General features: G+C 35.2%; 3 protein-coding genes across 3 annotated transcripts; 1 reads left to right on the top strand and 2 right to left on the bottom strand.

Annotated features, from left to right (window-relative positions):
• Positions 1-4,121: 4,121 nt before the first annotated feature.
• On the top strand, positions 4,122-5,426 carry LOC105174057 (uncharacterized). The gene has a single exon (XM_011096021.3). It carries the CDS (start codon positions 4,249-4,251, stop codon positions 5,152-5,154), a length of 906 nt encoding a protein of 301 aa, XP_011094323.1. The 5' UTR covers positions 4,122-4,248; the 3' UTR covers positions 5,155-5,426.
• A 1,921-nt stretch (positions 5,427-7,347) lies between these two features.
• Positions 7,348-8,960, bottom strand: LOC105174058 (alpha carbonic anhydrase 1, chloroplastic). Its single transcript, XM_011096023.3, has 6 exons — positions 8,786-8,960; positions 8,377-8,594; positions 8,157-8,263; positions 7,920-8,022; positions 7,649-7,831; positions 7,348-7,563 (listed from the first exon to the last, which is right to left on the bottom strand). Exons 1-6 carry the CDS (start codon positions 8,871-8,873, stop codon positions 7,438-7,440), a joined length of 825 nt encoding a protein of 274 aa, XP_011094325.1. The 5' UTR covers positions 8,874-8,960; the 3' UTR covers positions 7,348-7,437.
• A 1,274-nt stretch (positions 8,961-10,234) lies between these two features.
• Positions 10,235-15,365, bottom strand: LOC105174059 (Thioredoxin family protein). Its single transcript, XM_011096024.3, has 12 exons — positions 15,021-15,365; positions 13,676-13,740; positions 13,254-13,326; positions 13,040-13,058; positions 12,838-12,957; positions 12,150-12,219; positions 11,805-11,848; positions 11,669-11,710; positions 11,038-11,097; positions 10,802-10,869; positions 10,550-10,607; positions 10,235-10,457 (listed from the first exon to the last, which is right to left on the bottom strand). The coding sequence occupies exons 1-12, from the start codon at positions 15,275-15,277 to the stop codon at positions 10,368-10,370; spliced, it is 966 nt and encodes a 321-aa protein (XP_011094326.1). The 5' UTR covers positions 15,278-15,365; the 3' UTR covers positions 10,235-10,367.

Genomic DNA, 15,365 nt, shown 5'->3' on the forward strand with positions numbered 1-15,365 from the left:
GGGGCCATTAATAAATTTTCAAACAATAAAGGGCATTTATAATTATGTCAAACCTTAAAAAAAATCGTTGTAGCTTACCCTTTATTTATAAGTTGATAAGTTCAAGAGGTAGCATAAAAACTCACGAGAACGCTAAAGAGAAGATCAATAGGATTGCCATTACATGCATTTTATTATGATTATTGTCATAGGGGTTTCAATATTTAATAATTTTTCGCCCGTTGTGTTATTTTGCTCCAGCCCACAATTAATCATCTTTTTCCTCAATCTCACAATCATTCGTGTTTGATGTAGTTCTAAATTAGATATAACAAGCCAACAACATAAATGCACATATTAGCAACAAGCATCTTACCAATCAATTACAAGGCATACAACATTGAAAAATTGGGGTTCACTTGTGTGCAGCTTCTAGAAACTTCAGTGTGTGTTCATCCAAATCATCATGATATACTGCTTACTTTGCCTGCTGGAATTTCTTGGACTTGATCAACTCAATTTGTTGGTACGATGAACCTCGTGCAAAAATAAGGTTGGTCTCTCCGTCAGGTGAATATGAATTGTTCAATTTCGTGACTTTTTAAACACAATTTATGCATTATAACTCTTAATAATTTTGAATGAGACAAATTTCATAGTACATATAATGTCCTTTTTTTTTTTTCCCCTCTAACTAGGATCGTGAATTTTGTTCCAATATAAAAAAGAAATTATTACAATCGAAAGATTGTGAATTCGAATTCCACGAATGTGGGTATATATCCATTTTAATTGTAGTTGTTTATTTGTCTCATTTTTATCAATTTGAATTATCAACAGACTGAATCAGATTTTAAATTAAAATATATAGATATTAAATAATATAATGAATGACGTTTTATAGACTAATGATCTTGCCGGCGATCCTATAAAATGGTGGTGTCGCCCACAGCATAGAGAAATCGTACTACATAAATGAAAAACAGGGAAATGAAACTTTTTGTTTTTTTAATAATTAATGAGCTCTGTTATAAATTATACAACAGTAAAATATTACAATTCAAACATCGTCGGCAGATTCAAATTATATGCCTTGGAAGTAATTTATTGTTGGTCGTTTATTCATTTTAGATTGATTTATTTATTTTTATTAGAAACTATTTGATGCATTTTAATCGATTCTTGATATATGGTATATGATGATGATGATCTAATTACTGGTATTTATTTAAAAAAAAGTTATTTTTCAATGATGTGATACGACGTACTTTAGAGAAAAGGAATTAAATGAGAAAACTAAGTCCCGACACAAAATTAGGTAAATTGAATCATAAATTTGGTGGTACATCCGCAAATGTTCTAGTAGAATGTGAAATTATTGGATTTTCATATATAAATTTGCTCGTACATGCACTTTATGGGATGTCGTTATATTGTATAGTAAGTGTTGTCTACTGTGATAGTAGGTGTTGTTTATATTTTATTTTAAATATTGATATTATTAATTAAAATATGATTATTGTAATTATTTTTATTATGTGTTAATATCTGAGACGATACGATTGAGACACAAACTAGAAAATCGGTCATTTAATACTCACATGATGAGGGCATAATTTCACTAGTCGGGGAATGTACTGTCAAGACTTTCCGTTAATTGATTGCCCGATGTGTCGGTGATGACCAACATCATCTCATTCAATTTTTTTTTAATTATTGTATTTACTATTTATGACAGATTAAACTTAAAATTAGTGGATCGTATTAATTTACCATAATATTTGTAAATTAATGCCCAGGGAATACGGCATTAATTAGCAGAAGAAATTAGTTTTTCAAATTTTATGTTTCTTTTTCCAAAAATTAAAAATCCATGTATTATCATCTCAGTAGCGATGAATATTAATAAAAAAATATTAAGGGACAATATCAAAATAACCTCTAATTTTTTTAATAAGATTTATTACTACATCATATAATACAAACAAATTTAAATACAATTTTATATATCAATATTTCAAAATCAACAAAAGGTACACAATATAAACAATAAGACAAGCAACTCACGTCCGTTTGATTCGAACTCATAGTTCCCTGATTGTGAGACCTCCACAGCACTAAATTTTTGTAAATCTAATACTAATAAGAACTATATTTAACTTATCATTATTAATAATAAGTAATGTACGGACAAATAATAATAAAATCGTAGTGACAATTATATTTATTCTCATAAAATTATTATGAGTCGTCTATAATAATAAATTTATCCATAAAATTCTTATAATATGAAATTTTTTTCTAAACTTTTATATTCTCTAGAATTCAAATCCATCAATACAGACATGGACTTGGATAATTTTTGTATTCTAAAAATTTTCACTATTTATTAATAATAGTAATTATTATTATTCAGTATTTAAAATAATAAAAAAAAAGGGTAGGTTGGCTGGGTGTACCGTACCTTACCTAATTTGGCCTTCTATACCTACTGGCAACTGCGATGCATATCGTCACACCAAAACCGCGTCACGCAATTATCCTACTACTTTTCTTGTACTCTATTAATTAATCACCACTAATTGATGCCTCAATTATTGTTGATTTAAAGGCTATTGCATAAAAATGTACCAACTATTATAGTTTTTTTTTAAAAAATTATATTTATTATTATTATATTATAAATTTTAATTATTTAGGATCAATATATGTTAATTATTAATATAAAATATTTAAATTAATTAATTAATTATTATTATAATAAATTAATAATTACTATTAAAATAAATAAATGCACATATTTTTGAAACTCTAATTTGAAGCCTTAGTCTCGACAATTAAATCGAATCGCTACATTATTATTGTGTATATATGTATTATTTGGAGTAGAACAGATTTTTGGACAGCTAGCCTAAAATCACATGCTCTGTTTCTTTATTAACACAATTGCAACAATCGATAACGTGTGATGTACAAAATATGTTTGCAACAAATTAAGAGGGGTGAAGAAAAAAGACTATTAGGGACAAGGTACTTAATTAAGTGATATATATAGTATGAAATATATTAAGTGGCAAAAAGTGTGTATCTTTTCATTACCTTAATTATTAATTATCTCAATTTAAATATTATTTTTTTTAAAAATTATTAATTATGAAAAATTAATAATTAAATCTTGATCGACTTGATCTTGTCAATAGGATCGCTATATAATAACAAAACGTGAGTTATTATTTTTAATTTATATATTTTAAAATTTTAAGTATACACATCAAGGTGTACTAGCAATACTAGTATAACTAAGGTAGATATACGAAATTGTTATGGAAACTTTTTGTACACAACATGACGAGACATCAACTTCAATTGTGCAAGAGCTTGGAGAACCTCCGTCTGGATGTCGGAGGAGTTTGTCTATCGATCAGACATTGCTACAGAGAAGTCAATAGACCTGTGGACTTGCTAGCAAATTTTGGTTCTAATGTAAATGTCTATGAAATTCATGATGAGTGCCCACCTATTTTGCTTCCTTTAGTGCAAGGCGATCTAAACGACATATATACTAAAATATGTAATCAAACTCTAACAACAATTTTTCTAGTTATAATGCATAATAATATTATTACCTATAATTAACTACTGTCTCTTTCCTACCTCACAACAAAATGCACCATATTAAATTAATAAAACGCTTGTGACATGTTGATCTCATTATTCATTTCTATAATAATTTCAATGACTTAATTGTTAGAGTGATCCGGGACTTTTTAGTGACGAACTATTATGTTGTAGGTTGTTTGTTACGAAAAAACGACCATCGATTGGAGAGAGTAGCCCTGTATCTTCACACTCGATCAAATGGCAGGAGGCATTTTGGCTTTTTAAAAAATGGATGATTTGGTCGATATGAAGTATGTATGTATGTAGAGATGGGTTTTGGGTAGGATTTTCGATTTTTGTATATATTTTATGTTTTTTCTAGAAAAAAGATGAATTCATGAAATATATATAAACCAATCAAGTGAAGAAGTGAAATCAGCAGTCAAGCAGTTGAAAACATCTTCACCAATTAGGGTGCCCCAAATTTCAATTTTTATTTAATTTATCATTTACTGACACAGACTTTATATACATACCTCTACAAAATTCTTGCATTCCCACAATCACTCATCACCTGTTCCTCTCTCTCTCTCTCTCTAAGAAACTCTTGCGTTTCTCTGTCTAAAAGACTTGTTCTTTTCTTTCGCTTTACATTTCCATTCTCCCACAATGCCTCAAGTCGATCTTGAAACGCTGGTCACGGCCTGCGCCGGCGGAGGTACCGACCGCAAAATTGCCTGTGAAACACTCGCCGACGACGACCCACGAAAAAATGATGTCGTCCCCGACGAAGGGGAGACCCCTGAAGTGCAGCCGGACTTCCCGCCGGAATCTTTCTGGCTATCCAAGGACGCAGAATACGACTGGTTCGACCGGAACGCCTTTTACGAGAGGAAAGAATCCACCAAAGGCAACTCAAACTCCACGAGCTTGAACTCGCATGTAAACCCTAGTTCTAACTCCAATTCCCAGCGTCTCGCCGTCAACTTAAAGTCGAAGGCGTCCATCATCGGACTGCCCAAGACCCAGAAAACCACCTTTGTGGATTCTAAACGGAGGACATGTAAACCACCCAACATAAGGCTGTTTCCGAAACGGCCAGAATCAGTCGGAAAGTCGACGGCTCCTGTCGCCGAACCGGGCTCTCCGAAGGTCTCTTGCATGGGGAGAGTTAGATCTAAAAGAGGCCGGCGGAGGTCGAACTCGGTTAAAAGGAGAGAAAAACCAGCACTGGAGAAATCCAGCAGTCGTAGTGAGAAGCATAAGACCGGATTTTGTGCAAAGGTGATGAGCATGTTCCGGTCCAAAAAAGTTCAGAAGAAACCCGCCCGATCAGGGAGTAGGAAAGTGGCGGAGGTCCAGATCATGGAGGAGCCGATGGTAGTTGAACCGCAGCGGAAGAGTGTGAGTATGAGACCGCGAGGAATTCCAGTCAGCGCCGAGCCGGGGGCTGAACCTCCCAGCTTGGGAGGGATGAAACGATTCGCCTCGGGACGGCGGTCGGGATCGTGGGCCTCGGAGGATTTCAACCAGGTGGTTTCGGGGGAGTTGGATCGGCGCCTGGGTGGAAGTTGAAAGCAGGAAAGTCTTGGCTGGTGGTTGTTGTCGGATGACGTGGCGCGTTGAATAACTGTTTTCAAACACGGCAGGTTTTTACAGTTACCTTCTTTATTTTCCATATTTATTCATTTTTCCTCTATATATTTAAATTGTGCTATTATATGAATTTTGACTTGATACAGATCATAGTGTAAATACAGTTGTTTTTGGAGTGGCAAATTTGTAAAATTCTCAGCTGAATATTCTATCCTCTTGTACAATGCAAATCATCACTGGATTTTATGTGATTCCTTCTATATTTCCTTTAAATTAATCAAAGAGTAAGATAATCTTCAACTTAATTATACATTAATACATCAAAATTTACAAACCATATAGTTAAATATAATCACACGACAATTCTATGTCAAAATTCTCAAAATCCCATTATTTTCTGAATCGATGCTTCACAAATTCATACTGTTCTACAAAACTTTTATTTCACAACGCATTTAAATTGACATTAATATGTTGAGTGAATATTCCATGAGACCTTTCCTCGTATTTATGTAATATATAATAGAGTTGAGGGTCGAAGAAGACATAATAAGAATAATCAGCTTCGTGAAACTTAAGATGCCAACTGCAAGGAGGAGAGATTGCTTGTGCCGTCAACTAAGAACTGTCCAACCTGTCGCACATGGATTGCTTCCACGTCTCTCAAAGAAATTATTAATAATGCATGTAAGTATAGGTTCATGTGTATTTGTATCTATATAGAATAATAATTCTTAAATTATGCATGATATCATTATCACGTGTTTTTTCAATAATTCGTAGTTTATGTAAGTATAAATTTGCGTATAATATAAAAAAAAATTATTATTGAATAGTTCATTAATTGTAGTGCAGGAAATGATGCGTCAATAATGGAAAGTACTGATTTACCAAATCCTGTAATAAATACCATCGCCTCTTAATACCGTACAACCCCACCCACTCTTTTCCTTTTCTTGTTTGCTAGAATTGTAGTAGTTGTGAAGGTAGGTTTGGGCACTCAAGCAGGAGGCCAAATGCATCAAATTCCGGTGGCCTTGGAGTGGAATGCGACGTTTATGATGATGGCTAGTTGTTAGAGTAATAATAAAACGAAGAAAGATGGGATATTCATCGATTGTGGAGTTGGAACAAAAGTTGTTCTTTTGTTAACTTTTTCTTAGAGAAGTGATGTGATATGTGTCGAGAATTGGACGTCGTTAGTTTGGGTAGTCGATATTCTTACATTATGGATGAGGGTTATTTAGTACATATGCATAAAAAAGACAAATGTGTTGTCTAGAAGATAAAAAAATACATAATTAAAAAAATATCTTAAGGTTTTGATTTTATTTGGGTCCAAGCCGAACTCTATTATCAACTTGAATTTACAACCATTACTCCACGCTGGCCCAATATTGGCATGTGGGTCTGTAGCCATCAACATCTGGGGCCGACGATATGTAGGGGCTTCCCCTTCGTCGATGGTATGTTGCTTATATTTTTTTCAAATTTAGTTTGTATTCTTATCTTTGATTCAAACTCATACTTATTGAAACATTGGAGATATTTTGTTGAAAACTGGCCCTTCAAGCTTAACGTGTTGTGAGACTCACCAATGATTTTGACATGGATCTAATTTGCATACAAAAACATGGGATGGCAACATGTACTGTCCAATTCTGACTGAGGCTGCTGGACATGGGTTGTGTCATAATTGACATCTTTTTTTGGTGTTTTTGCCTCCCTTTCCTTTTAGTTACTACAAAAAGATGTAGGTTGTGGTGTGTAGGAGGGCGGCGGCGTGGGATGGCAGTGACGGTGGTGTTAGACGACAGAGGGGGATGGTAGGGAAATGAGTTTCTTGTTTGTACAATAGACTCATGACTTAAGCCTCCAAAATTGAATATGGGCTCTGGGTCAGGGCACTGTTGCATGTGGAGGTGAAACTTAAATAAACATTCTTCTTCACGAGCATTATTGGAGTTTGTGTCTAACTTTGGCTTCCAATCTGCTTTTTGGGAAATCTATAAATAGTGTTTCTTACTATTTTCACTAATGTTACTTTTTACGATTTATCTGATTTAAATATTAAAAAATTATAGTCAAATTTGACGACGTTTTGTTTTATAGATTTATAGTTAAGAGAATACTCCGGATTATATTCCGCTCATTGAGGTTTGCATATGACAATTTTCACTCTAAAAGACCTTCACGATTTTTCAATACAATAAGATCATAAAAGAGATGAAATTACACATCATATACACATATTTGTATACATCAATTCCCTTCATATACCTCCACGTGTCGCCCGTTGATTGGCTGACAAGGCCTGGCATTGTTCTTGCATCTCATGTCCAAAGGAGCCTTGAGAGCCTCCACTTGCTCCCTAGATATAGATCTCACCTATACTCATAAAATTATAATATCATAACCAACTGTAATAGAGAATAAGATCAGGCTGTGGCACATGAAGGACAAGCTTTCTTACCTTTGCAAGAACGAGGTAAATGACATTCTCAGTGCAAGGAGGGGCACTGAAAGAGCCTACGTATCTGTAATACTTGCTCGGAGTTTGCCTCAATTCTGTCGGGTGAAATGGCCCGACTGCGATCGGACCTGCTTCCTGCCTCTTGACAACCTCAGACCCCAGTTCATTCAACTTGTTCTCTATCTACAAAACCACAACGAATTTTCAAAAATTCACAATTTTTTACTCTCTTTCTCACCCCAGGACTTTTTTGCGTTATTTTGAATACAACCTTTCCAAGAACTGGATCGGTGTGTCCGTATTTGAAAAGGGTCGCAACTACTAAAACCTTGCCGTCATCAGCAACGTGCACCATGTGAAGCTCCGCAGCATATCTGTACGTATAATATTGGAATCAAGTACTAAACCAATACTATTGTACACAAGAATGTGATTGTGTGTTTATACAGTCTATTGAAAGGATAATCGTTTAATATTTAGAGACGATAAATTCGTAGTATGCACGTACCGTTTTCCATCAATTCTATGCTCAGAAGGAGAATGCCAGTGCATTTGCTTCAGTACATACTGCTTCTCATCTACAGTTATCCCTCCCGTATGATCAGGATACTCTATCTGCATCAACCAAAGCCAGCAGAACATTTTTCGATGTCTTTAATAATAGGCAAAAGGGGTCGAAAAACTGAACCAAAAACTAAGAAGGAAGGAATTCTGAAGCAAATTATCACCGCGACAGTGAACTTATTGTTGACCAGAGTAACGTTTACAGCATGGTATTGTCTGATGAGGGGCTGCAAGTTCTTGTTCAGGACAACTTGGTTCGTGACGATATTGATTGGTGACTGAGATTTCCCGTTTGCACAGAGGGAGAAGTTGGGGTTCAGGCTCGCCCACCTGTCCGGGCCTGTGGCTCCCGAATATGTGAACTGGAGTGGTTCGTCCACCTCTGTAAGTGAAATGAAACAGTAAAAGATGATGGGTGCTGGTCAGAAATCGACCAGATTGGAATTTCCATTCCAAATTCTATTACATCATGTAACTTTTACATGCAGTAAGAACAGTATGTTGTGCAAACTGCCTAGCAGTTTCGAATCCGTGTGTGTGTGTATTTTGAATATGGAGGGGAAAGAACCATACTTAACGTGGTAAAAGCGAAAGAGCCGACGATCAGCAGAGTGGCTGTAAAAGTGAAGAAGGGCAAAGGAGCAGCCATGATTATTAACATCCACCACCACCACCACCTACTTCTTCTTCCTCAATGCCAATATCGAACACTGATTTTTGATATGTTTGGTTTGATCATTGAGATGGGTAAACGACTTGTTTTATTATATGCTTCCAAACAGCAAATTGGTGATTGATTAGGTGGACCCCACCGTCAACTGTTACTTTGGAACTTCTCTCATCACGCTCAACTTTATGTGGGTGTCTTCATGCATACATATGCATCTCCCCTCCAGGACTTATCCTCTAGCTTTCTTGGTGGGATTTGTCCACTTATATGTTTACATGCAAAATCCATTGCTCTTTGTGAATGTTCTTCATTTCTCTTTGCTTTACTTAGCCAGTGGGATACTTTCTCTATAAATTGGCATTTGGGGTTATTTTGGTAACTATAGCTCAGTGTTTGTTGAGGAATATAATCATCAATGAATTTCTAGGTGATCTAGAGCTCTATAAACACGATGTGATCTTAAGGATAAGTTCACCAGAAAAGAGATGGAATTGAATCAAATGATCATTAATGGATTTTTCATCGCTCAGCTGATCTTTTGCTTGATATAGCTAAAATATACACCATTTTTGGCTTGTTTTATTTTGCAAGTTTTAGGTATATTTTGCATTATTTTAAAATAATATTTTGATTATTTTTTTATCCAACAAATACAACGAATTATATACATTTTCACACATATATATATAAATATATATAAAAGAGACATGATTTGACAACGAACAGTACTTTTTGTCTCCCCACTACCCAACATCAAATATACCATATTTATTTTATATTATCTCCAAAAACAAATCCAAACATACACACTTTCTCTAATTTATAGTTTTTCTCTCTCTATTTTCACAAAACACACCAAAACAAGTTAAAAACAAAACCAAATATTATGAATGTTTTTCAAGAACGGGAGTCCCATTAAGATAAATTCAGGTTGCAACTTACTCTTTGATAATCTTAATAAGAACTATCTAATCCAAAATGTCAATTATATCGTTGGTGAATAGGAAAATTTGTGTTTTTAGTTCTGTAATTTAGAGGAGTGACATTTTTTACTTTTGCACGAATTGATTTTCGTAATTTAATTTTGTAAACTTAAAAAGAATGCTACTATCTTAAATTGTTAGACTAAAATTATATTTTTCCCCTCATAATTTCAAAAATTTCGAGAGCCGCCGGATTGGAACTGTTGAACCATATCTTTCAACTTACTTTCGATGATCCAACTGAACCCCATAATTCAACAAGGCAAGTTTTTTTTTTTATACTGAATGTCTGATTAGTTAAGTGAAACCAAACTTAATTCCCCCTTTTTGTTTGTGTTCGTTCTTCCCTAAGCATATATTTATACACTGTTTATTTCCTTTGAACTATCTTACTTGTGCTAAAAACTGTTTACACCACAATTTTTTTAGAAAAACTCTAGACACATATTAAAGCAGTTTTCTATGAACAACATAGAGATAGTTGTCAAAAAATCCTCAACTGTCAAAGTGCGTAAGTTGCTCTTAGGTAGTCAACTATTTCTGCACTCTCGAACATTTGGACTCCAGTGTTTGGATCTTCTAAATAAGGAACCTGTCAAATAATATGGAAGGTACAGGTCACCATGTCTTACAGTAACACCAAACGTCTCATGTCTATATCAAGAAAGTAAGCGATGTAGCTACCTGAAAATGGCCGACCCTCTGATAAAGTATTTGTCGTTTTGGGCTGCCACGCGCACAACTGCAACACAACATTTGTATTACAAACAATTAGAAGGAAGAGAATGCTTTTCTGCGGCTGCATGGAACTCTTTAGAATTGATTTTATCTGTTGAGACACACTCCACGTAGTCCATTTGTCGCATTCATGACATAGACTGATGTGAAAATGTACTAGCATGCCTCTTTATGATACCACCAACGAGAGGACTTTACCTGTGAAGTATGTGAGGCAGCTCTAACTCCACAAGTACTTCACGTACAACTTTACAAAATGGTGAAGCCTGAAGGAAATCAATGTCATTATGTATAGGCAAATATGTCGGTTCTTGTAATGTGCATAAAGTAAAGCAAGCGACCAATGATCCATTTGATTTTGTTTGTTGATTTTAGCATTCAGAAAGAGCTGTATTGTATGGAACAAGAAGATATCTATGTCCTAGGAATCTAACCTCATATGCCCAAATCTCAAGAGGCTTAGGCGGCAGTTTTGATGGAGTGTATGAAGAGCCCTGCATAGAGAAGGTAGAAAAGTTGTCCAGATGAGTTATTCAGAGCCCAAACTGATGGATGATTTGAACATAACGAAAATTTTCTTTTAGTTTCCAGGCTTTGGTATATAATTACGACTCAGATTATAGCGTGCTGTTTTTAGGAAAAGTAAATGTACTAATACAGTGGCAGTAAATGCACTAAAGGTTCTTGAGCTGTTCCACTATGGATGATGGAACTTTTGTTCTTTTTGTTTTTCTTCATCCATTTTTCCTCTTGCCAAATAAATGTACTCCAAATGGAATTTTCATAATTCTTTTATGTTCTTCAAAGTGGAATGAGTTGCACAAAAAGCCACAGGGGACTCTTTGTTCACCTAAAATGTGGTCGGAATCTTGCATTTCAAGATCAGAGATAAATAAAGCCAATGAGAAGGAGATTATAGATAATCTCCATGTCTTGCATTTCCTGATCAGAATTAAAATGAGACCAGTGAAAAGAAGATTATCTTCAGAATGCATATAAGCACATGTCTGAATGCATCGATAAGCCAAACAAGCAAGGTGAAGGAAATGGAGAAAGGAACTATACCTTCCCCATTCGACCAATCATGGCAAAGCCCTCTGTCAAAGTCTGTGAGAATAAAAATGCAGGAAGGGAAAAGGTTATTTATCAATGTATAATTTCCAATAATACAATGAAGTGTTCTCAAAATTATATTGCTTACAGTTAACAGACCAAGAGACAGTAGAAGCGGTACATTGCCATCACCTGAGGAAATAATCCACACAGTCAATTCAAAGAATTCAAATTAAAAAGAAAAAGTTGAGAGCAAAATAAGCTGAAAGGGTATGAAGATGGAAAAAAAGAAAAAAAAAAAAAAGGATAATGGCGTCAATTCCAAAGGTTTTAAATTAACAAGAAAAAGCTAAACTGATAATTTACATTTGTTGCCTAAGCAAAGTGAAGCACAAATTTATGTTTTAGACTTTTAACTGTGAAATCATGCATTTGCAATATATGTCCGTTAAAATTGAGGAAAATAAAGGTGAAAAATAGTCTCTGAACATACCATATTTCCCAACCAAGTATTTAATTATGTCATCTGATTCATACATAGAAACTCCTGTGTTAGGATCCACCTAAAGCAGAAGAAAACAAGAAGCTTCAACATCCTCCATAGAAGTTGCATGATCAATAAAGTTACACGTTGAAAGAGGGTCAATAATTACACTGAGACTTCCAGAATGTGCTCAGAACAAGAAAGTATAGGATTTTAACTCAAAAGGCTCCCCCATTCCATCTTAAAGTTATAAAACACACCCATGTCTACCAATCAACTGACTAGGTGAAGGTATAGTCAAAACGACACCAAGTGATAATAGATTATTAGCGCAAAAAATTATGAATTTCGGGAAGTCTCATTGAGCTAAACATGAAATATCCAATGATCAATCATTATCCTGATATTTCCTTGTGAAGTTCTGAAAGATATTTATTTATTGCAAAGATTTCAAGTTCAGAAGTGATTGATATCCAATAATTTTTCTTTGTTGCTAATCGTATGTTCTTCAGCTTAAGTTCATTACTTGCGACAAGAAACTTTGGGCACTAAGCTTCAAGAGAAAACAGTACTCCTTAAGATGGTATTTTCCAGACTCAAGAATGCAAGAAGAATTTATTAACAAAATGTATGCGAGCAAATTAAGGTATTTCTATATTATCACATAAAGTTCATGTCAATGGATCTGTTGTCGAACCATGTAAGGGAACTGCTGTTTTCCACCCATTTGAGAAACCTTTGGACGAAAATTCGGTCCATTCCTTGGACAAGGATAATACAACACATCAAGATCCAATACTGCAACAATTTCCCGAACCTGTGATGGCATGAAACATCAGTTGATGCCGCAAAGGATATACCATATTGGAGCAATTAACAATATATTTTCCTGGTGATACCTTCCGACAGAATGGGCAGCTGAAGGAATTTCCACATGTTCCATCAGAATCCACATAGGGAGACAGCAAATTACGCACTTAGTCTTCATTCAAGCAATTACACATGAATATAACAGAGAAATGGAAAGAGTGTAATGGTTCTAAAATTAAAGTCATGATCCTTGGCCTACATAAATAAGTACAAATGCAAGATTGAGAAACACATCCCCAGTACCTTTCGAACTCATAAATCTCAATTGGCTTCTCAGGGCGAGGACCTAACTTTGAAGTCTCTTTCAACTTAAGACCTGAATAGTAATAGGTCTTCTCAGAAGCATGCCCATGAAATAATTCAGCTAATCAACAAGCAGAGTTTTGGAGGTATATTCTAATCCATGATATCTCGTGGACCTCCGGTTAGAAAAAATGATCTTCATATGTTGAGAAAAGAGAACAATTGTATACAGTTTCTTGATCCAAAGTGATTTAGCACTCTCACAAGTAGTGTAGCTTGAATTGATAGCCACAGCTCCAATTTCCTTGGGTTAGTCTCAGTATCATATATATTATTTTCTGTGAAATGTAAGATACCTCCAATTGTTCAATAAACATAACCTAGAGATCCTTGTCCAGAAAACACAAGAATCTGGAAATTACCAGCAAATCCTAGAGCATACTGGTCAGATGGAATCTCATTCGCAGGCACAAAAGTCACAGAGTACCTGCCATGGACATGTACCTTGGAATCAAATAATACATGGACAAATAACAAAGCACTGATACTTACAATACAGTTATCGGAAAATCTCTAAATCACAATTTTTGAAAAAAAAGTACTAATTATCTTTCTCTGGAAAACATGACACAAAGGTTTCAATTTTAAAAAGTACAGATACGACAGGAAAGCTGAAACACCAGGTGGAGCGACCACAAGATGACCAATCTATTCTTTCATGACATCCAGTATGGTATATTTCATCTCATATAGCCGCAGTAATCAGGGAGAAGAGCCTATATCCACCTGCATAATTTCCTTTCTCTGAATAGAAGTTCAGGATTTCTCTCCTCGAAACTACTATATGCATTTCTCAAACACACCTCGATTATAACTATTACTCTTGGAATCTAGGATCAAACAACTCCTTAATGGAGACCGAGGCTTCTAATGTCAAGGTAGCATTTGCATTTATATCTTCAAGACAACTCCAAGTGGCCCAAGCTACACTAGGACTCATCATATAACTCGAAGAACTCCCATAAAATCTTTTAGGGGAAGATCGATTTTGAAGTTCTATTTCAAGGACTCCTTGGTTTATCATTAATCATCCTCATTTTGGAACTCTAGAAAGTAGAGAACTTCAAAGGATTATATTTTTTGGGGATATAACAGTATCTTCACCTAATGGTTTGAGCTGCAGATTCATCTTTGTTCTATGTTTTTCTCTCTCTTACCCTCTTTTGCTTATTCAATTTCCTTCTCTCCAACAACTAATGTTTCCTTGGATCAACTTTGTCAGCATCTAAATGAAAATACTCCTGGACCCTGTTTCCTATTTTACTTTTTATTGGATATTTTTTCTGGAGAAAGCAATCTGATTTATGTTGATATACTCCTATCTCCACCAGATCATTGGCAGTATACTCAAACATAGTCTCTAATGTATTAAAGTTCACCCGATGGAGATTGTATGCTTAGCAGATAGAAATTCATTCCTTTTTGAAATATAGGCAGCTAATTCAACTTCCTCTTGCATTTAAAGTCATACCAAATACCCCTCAATGTGCGCCCTTCACCACAATACTATAATTCCTCTACAATATATTAGAATTTACCCAAACCAATTCACATTTCATAAAAAAGCAATCTTTTACTGCTGCTAAAATCAAGATAAACTCAACTATACAAGACCTCTCCCATTTTGCAAGCATTTCATGACTTATGCATAATGATCAACCAAAATAACTAAAAAGGAAAAACAGTAAAATGAAGCAAATTAGATACCCAGAGACAAGGACACTGGTGGTAAGGCGAAAAAGCAAGGCAAGCGAAGCCCCCAAGATGTCGAAAATCTTATCGGGTCGGACCGAAAAGGGCTTCGGCTTCGGAGCCTTGAAGTTGGGCGGCGCCGATATCGAAGTTAAAGGGGCTTCGGAAGCATTAGCTGATGACTTCACGAAAAACACTCTGTCATTCGTTGTTCTGCGAGCCGAAACTGGCCGGAAAATTGGAGTGGGAGTGAGGTTCAAAATTCCAGCCATGGTTTCCCGGCGAGGAGTGGACGGAGCTGGTAGTGGACGGTGGTTGAATGGAATTTGGAGCCGATACAAATGAGTTAAACCAAACAAG

Source organism: Sesamum indicum, linkage group LG11, assembly GCF_026168435.1.
Source record: "Sesamum indicum cultivar Baizhima isolate 11 linkage group LG11, ASM2616843v1, whole genome shotgun sequence".
In the NCBI taxonomy this organism is placed as follows: domain Eukaryota; kingdom Viridiplantae; phylum Streptophyta; class Magnoliopsida; order Lamiales; family Pedaliaceae; genus Sesamum; species Sesamum indicum.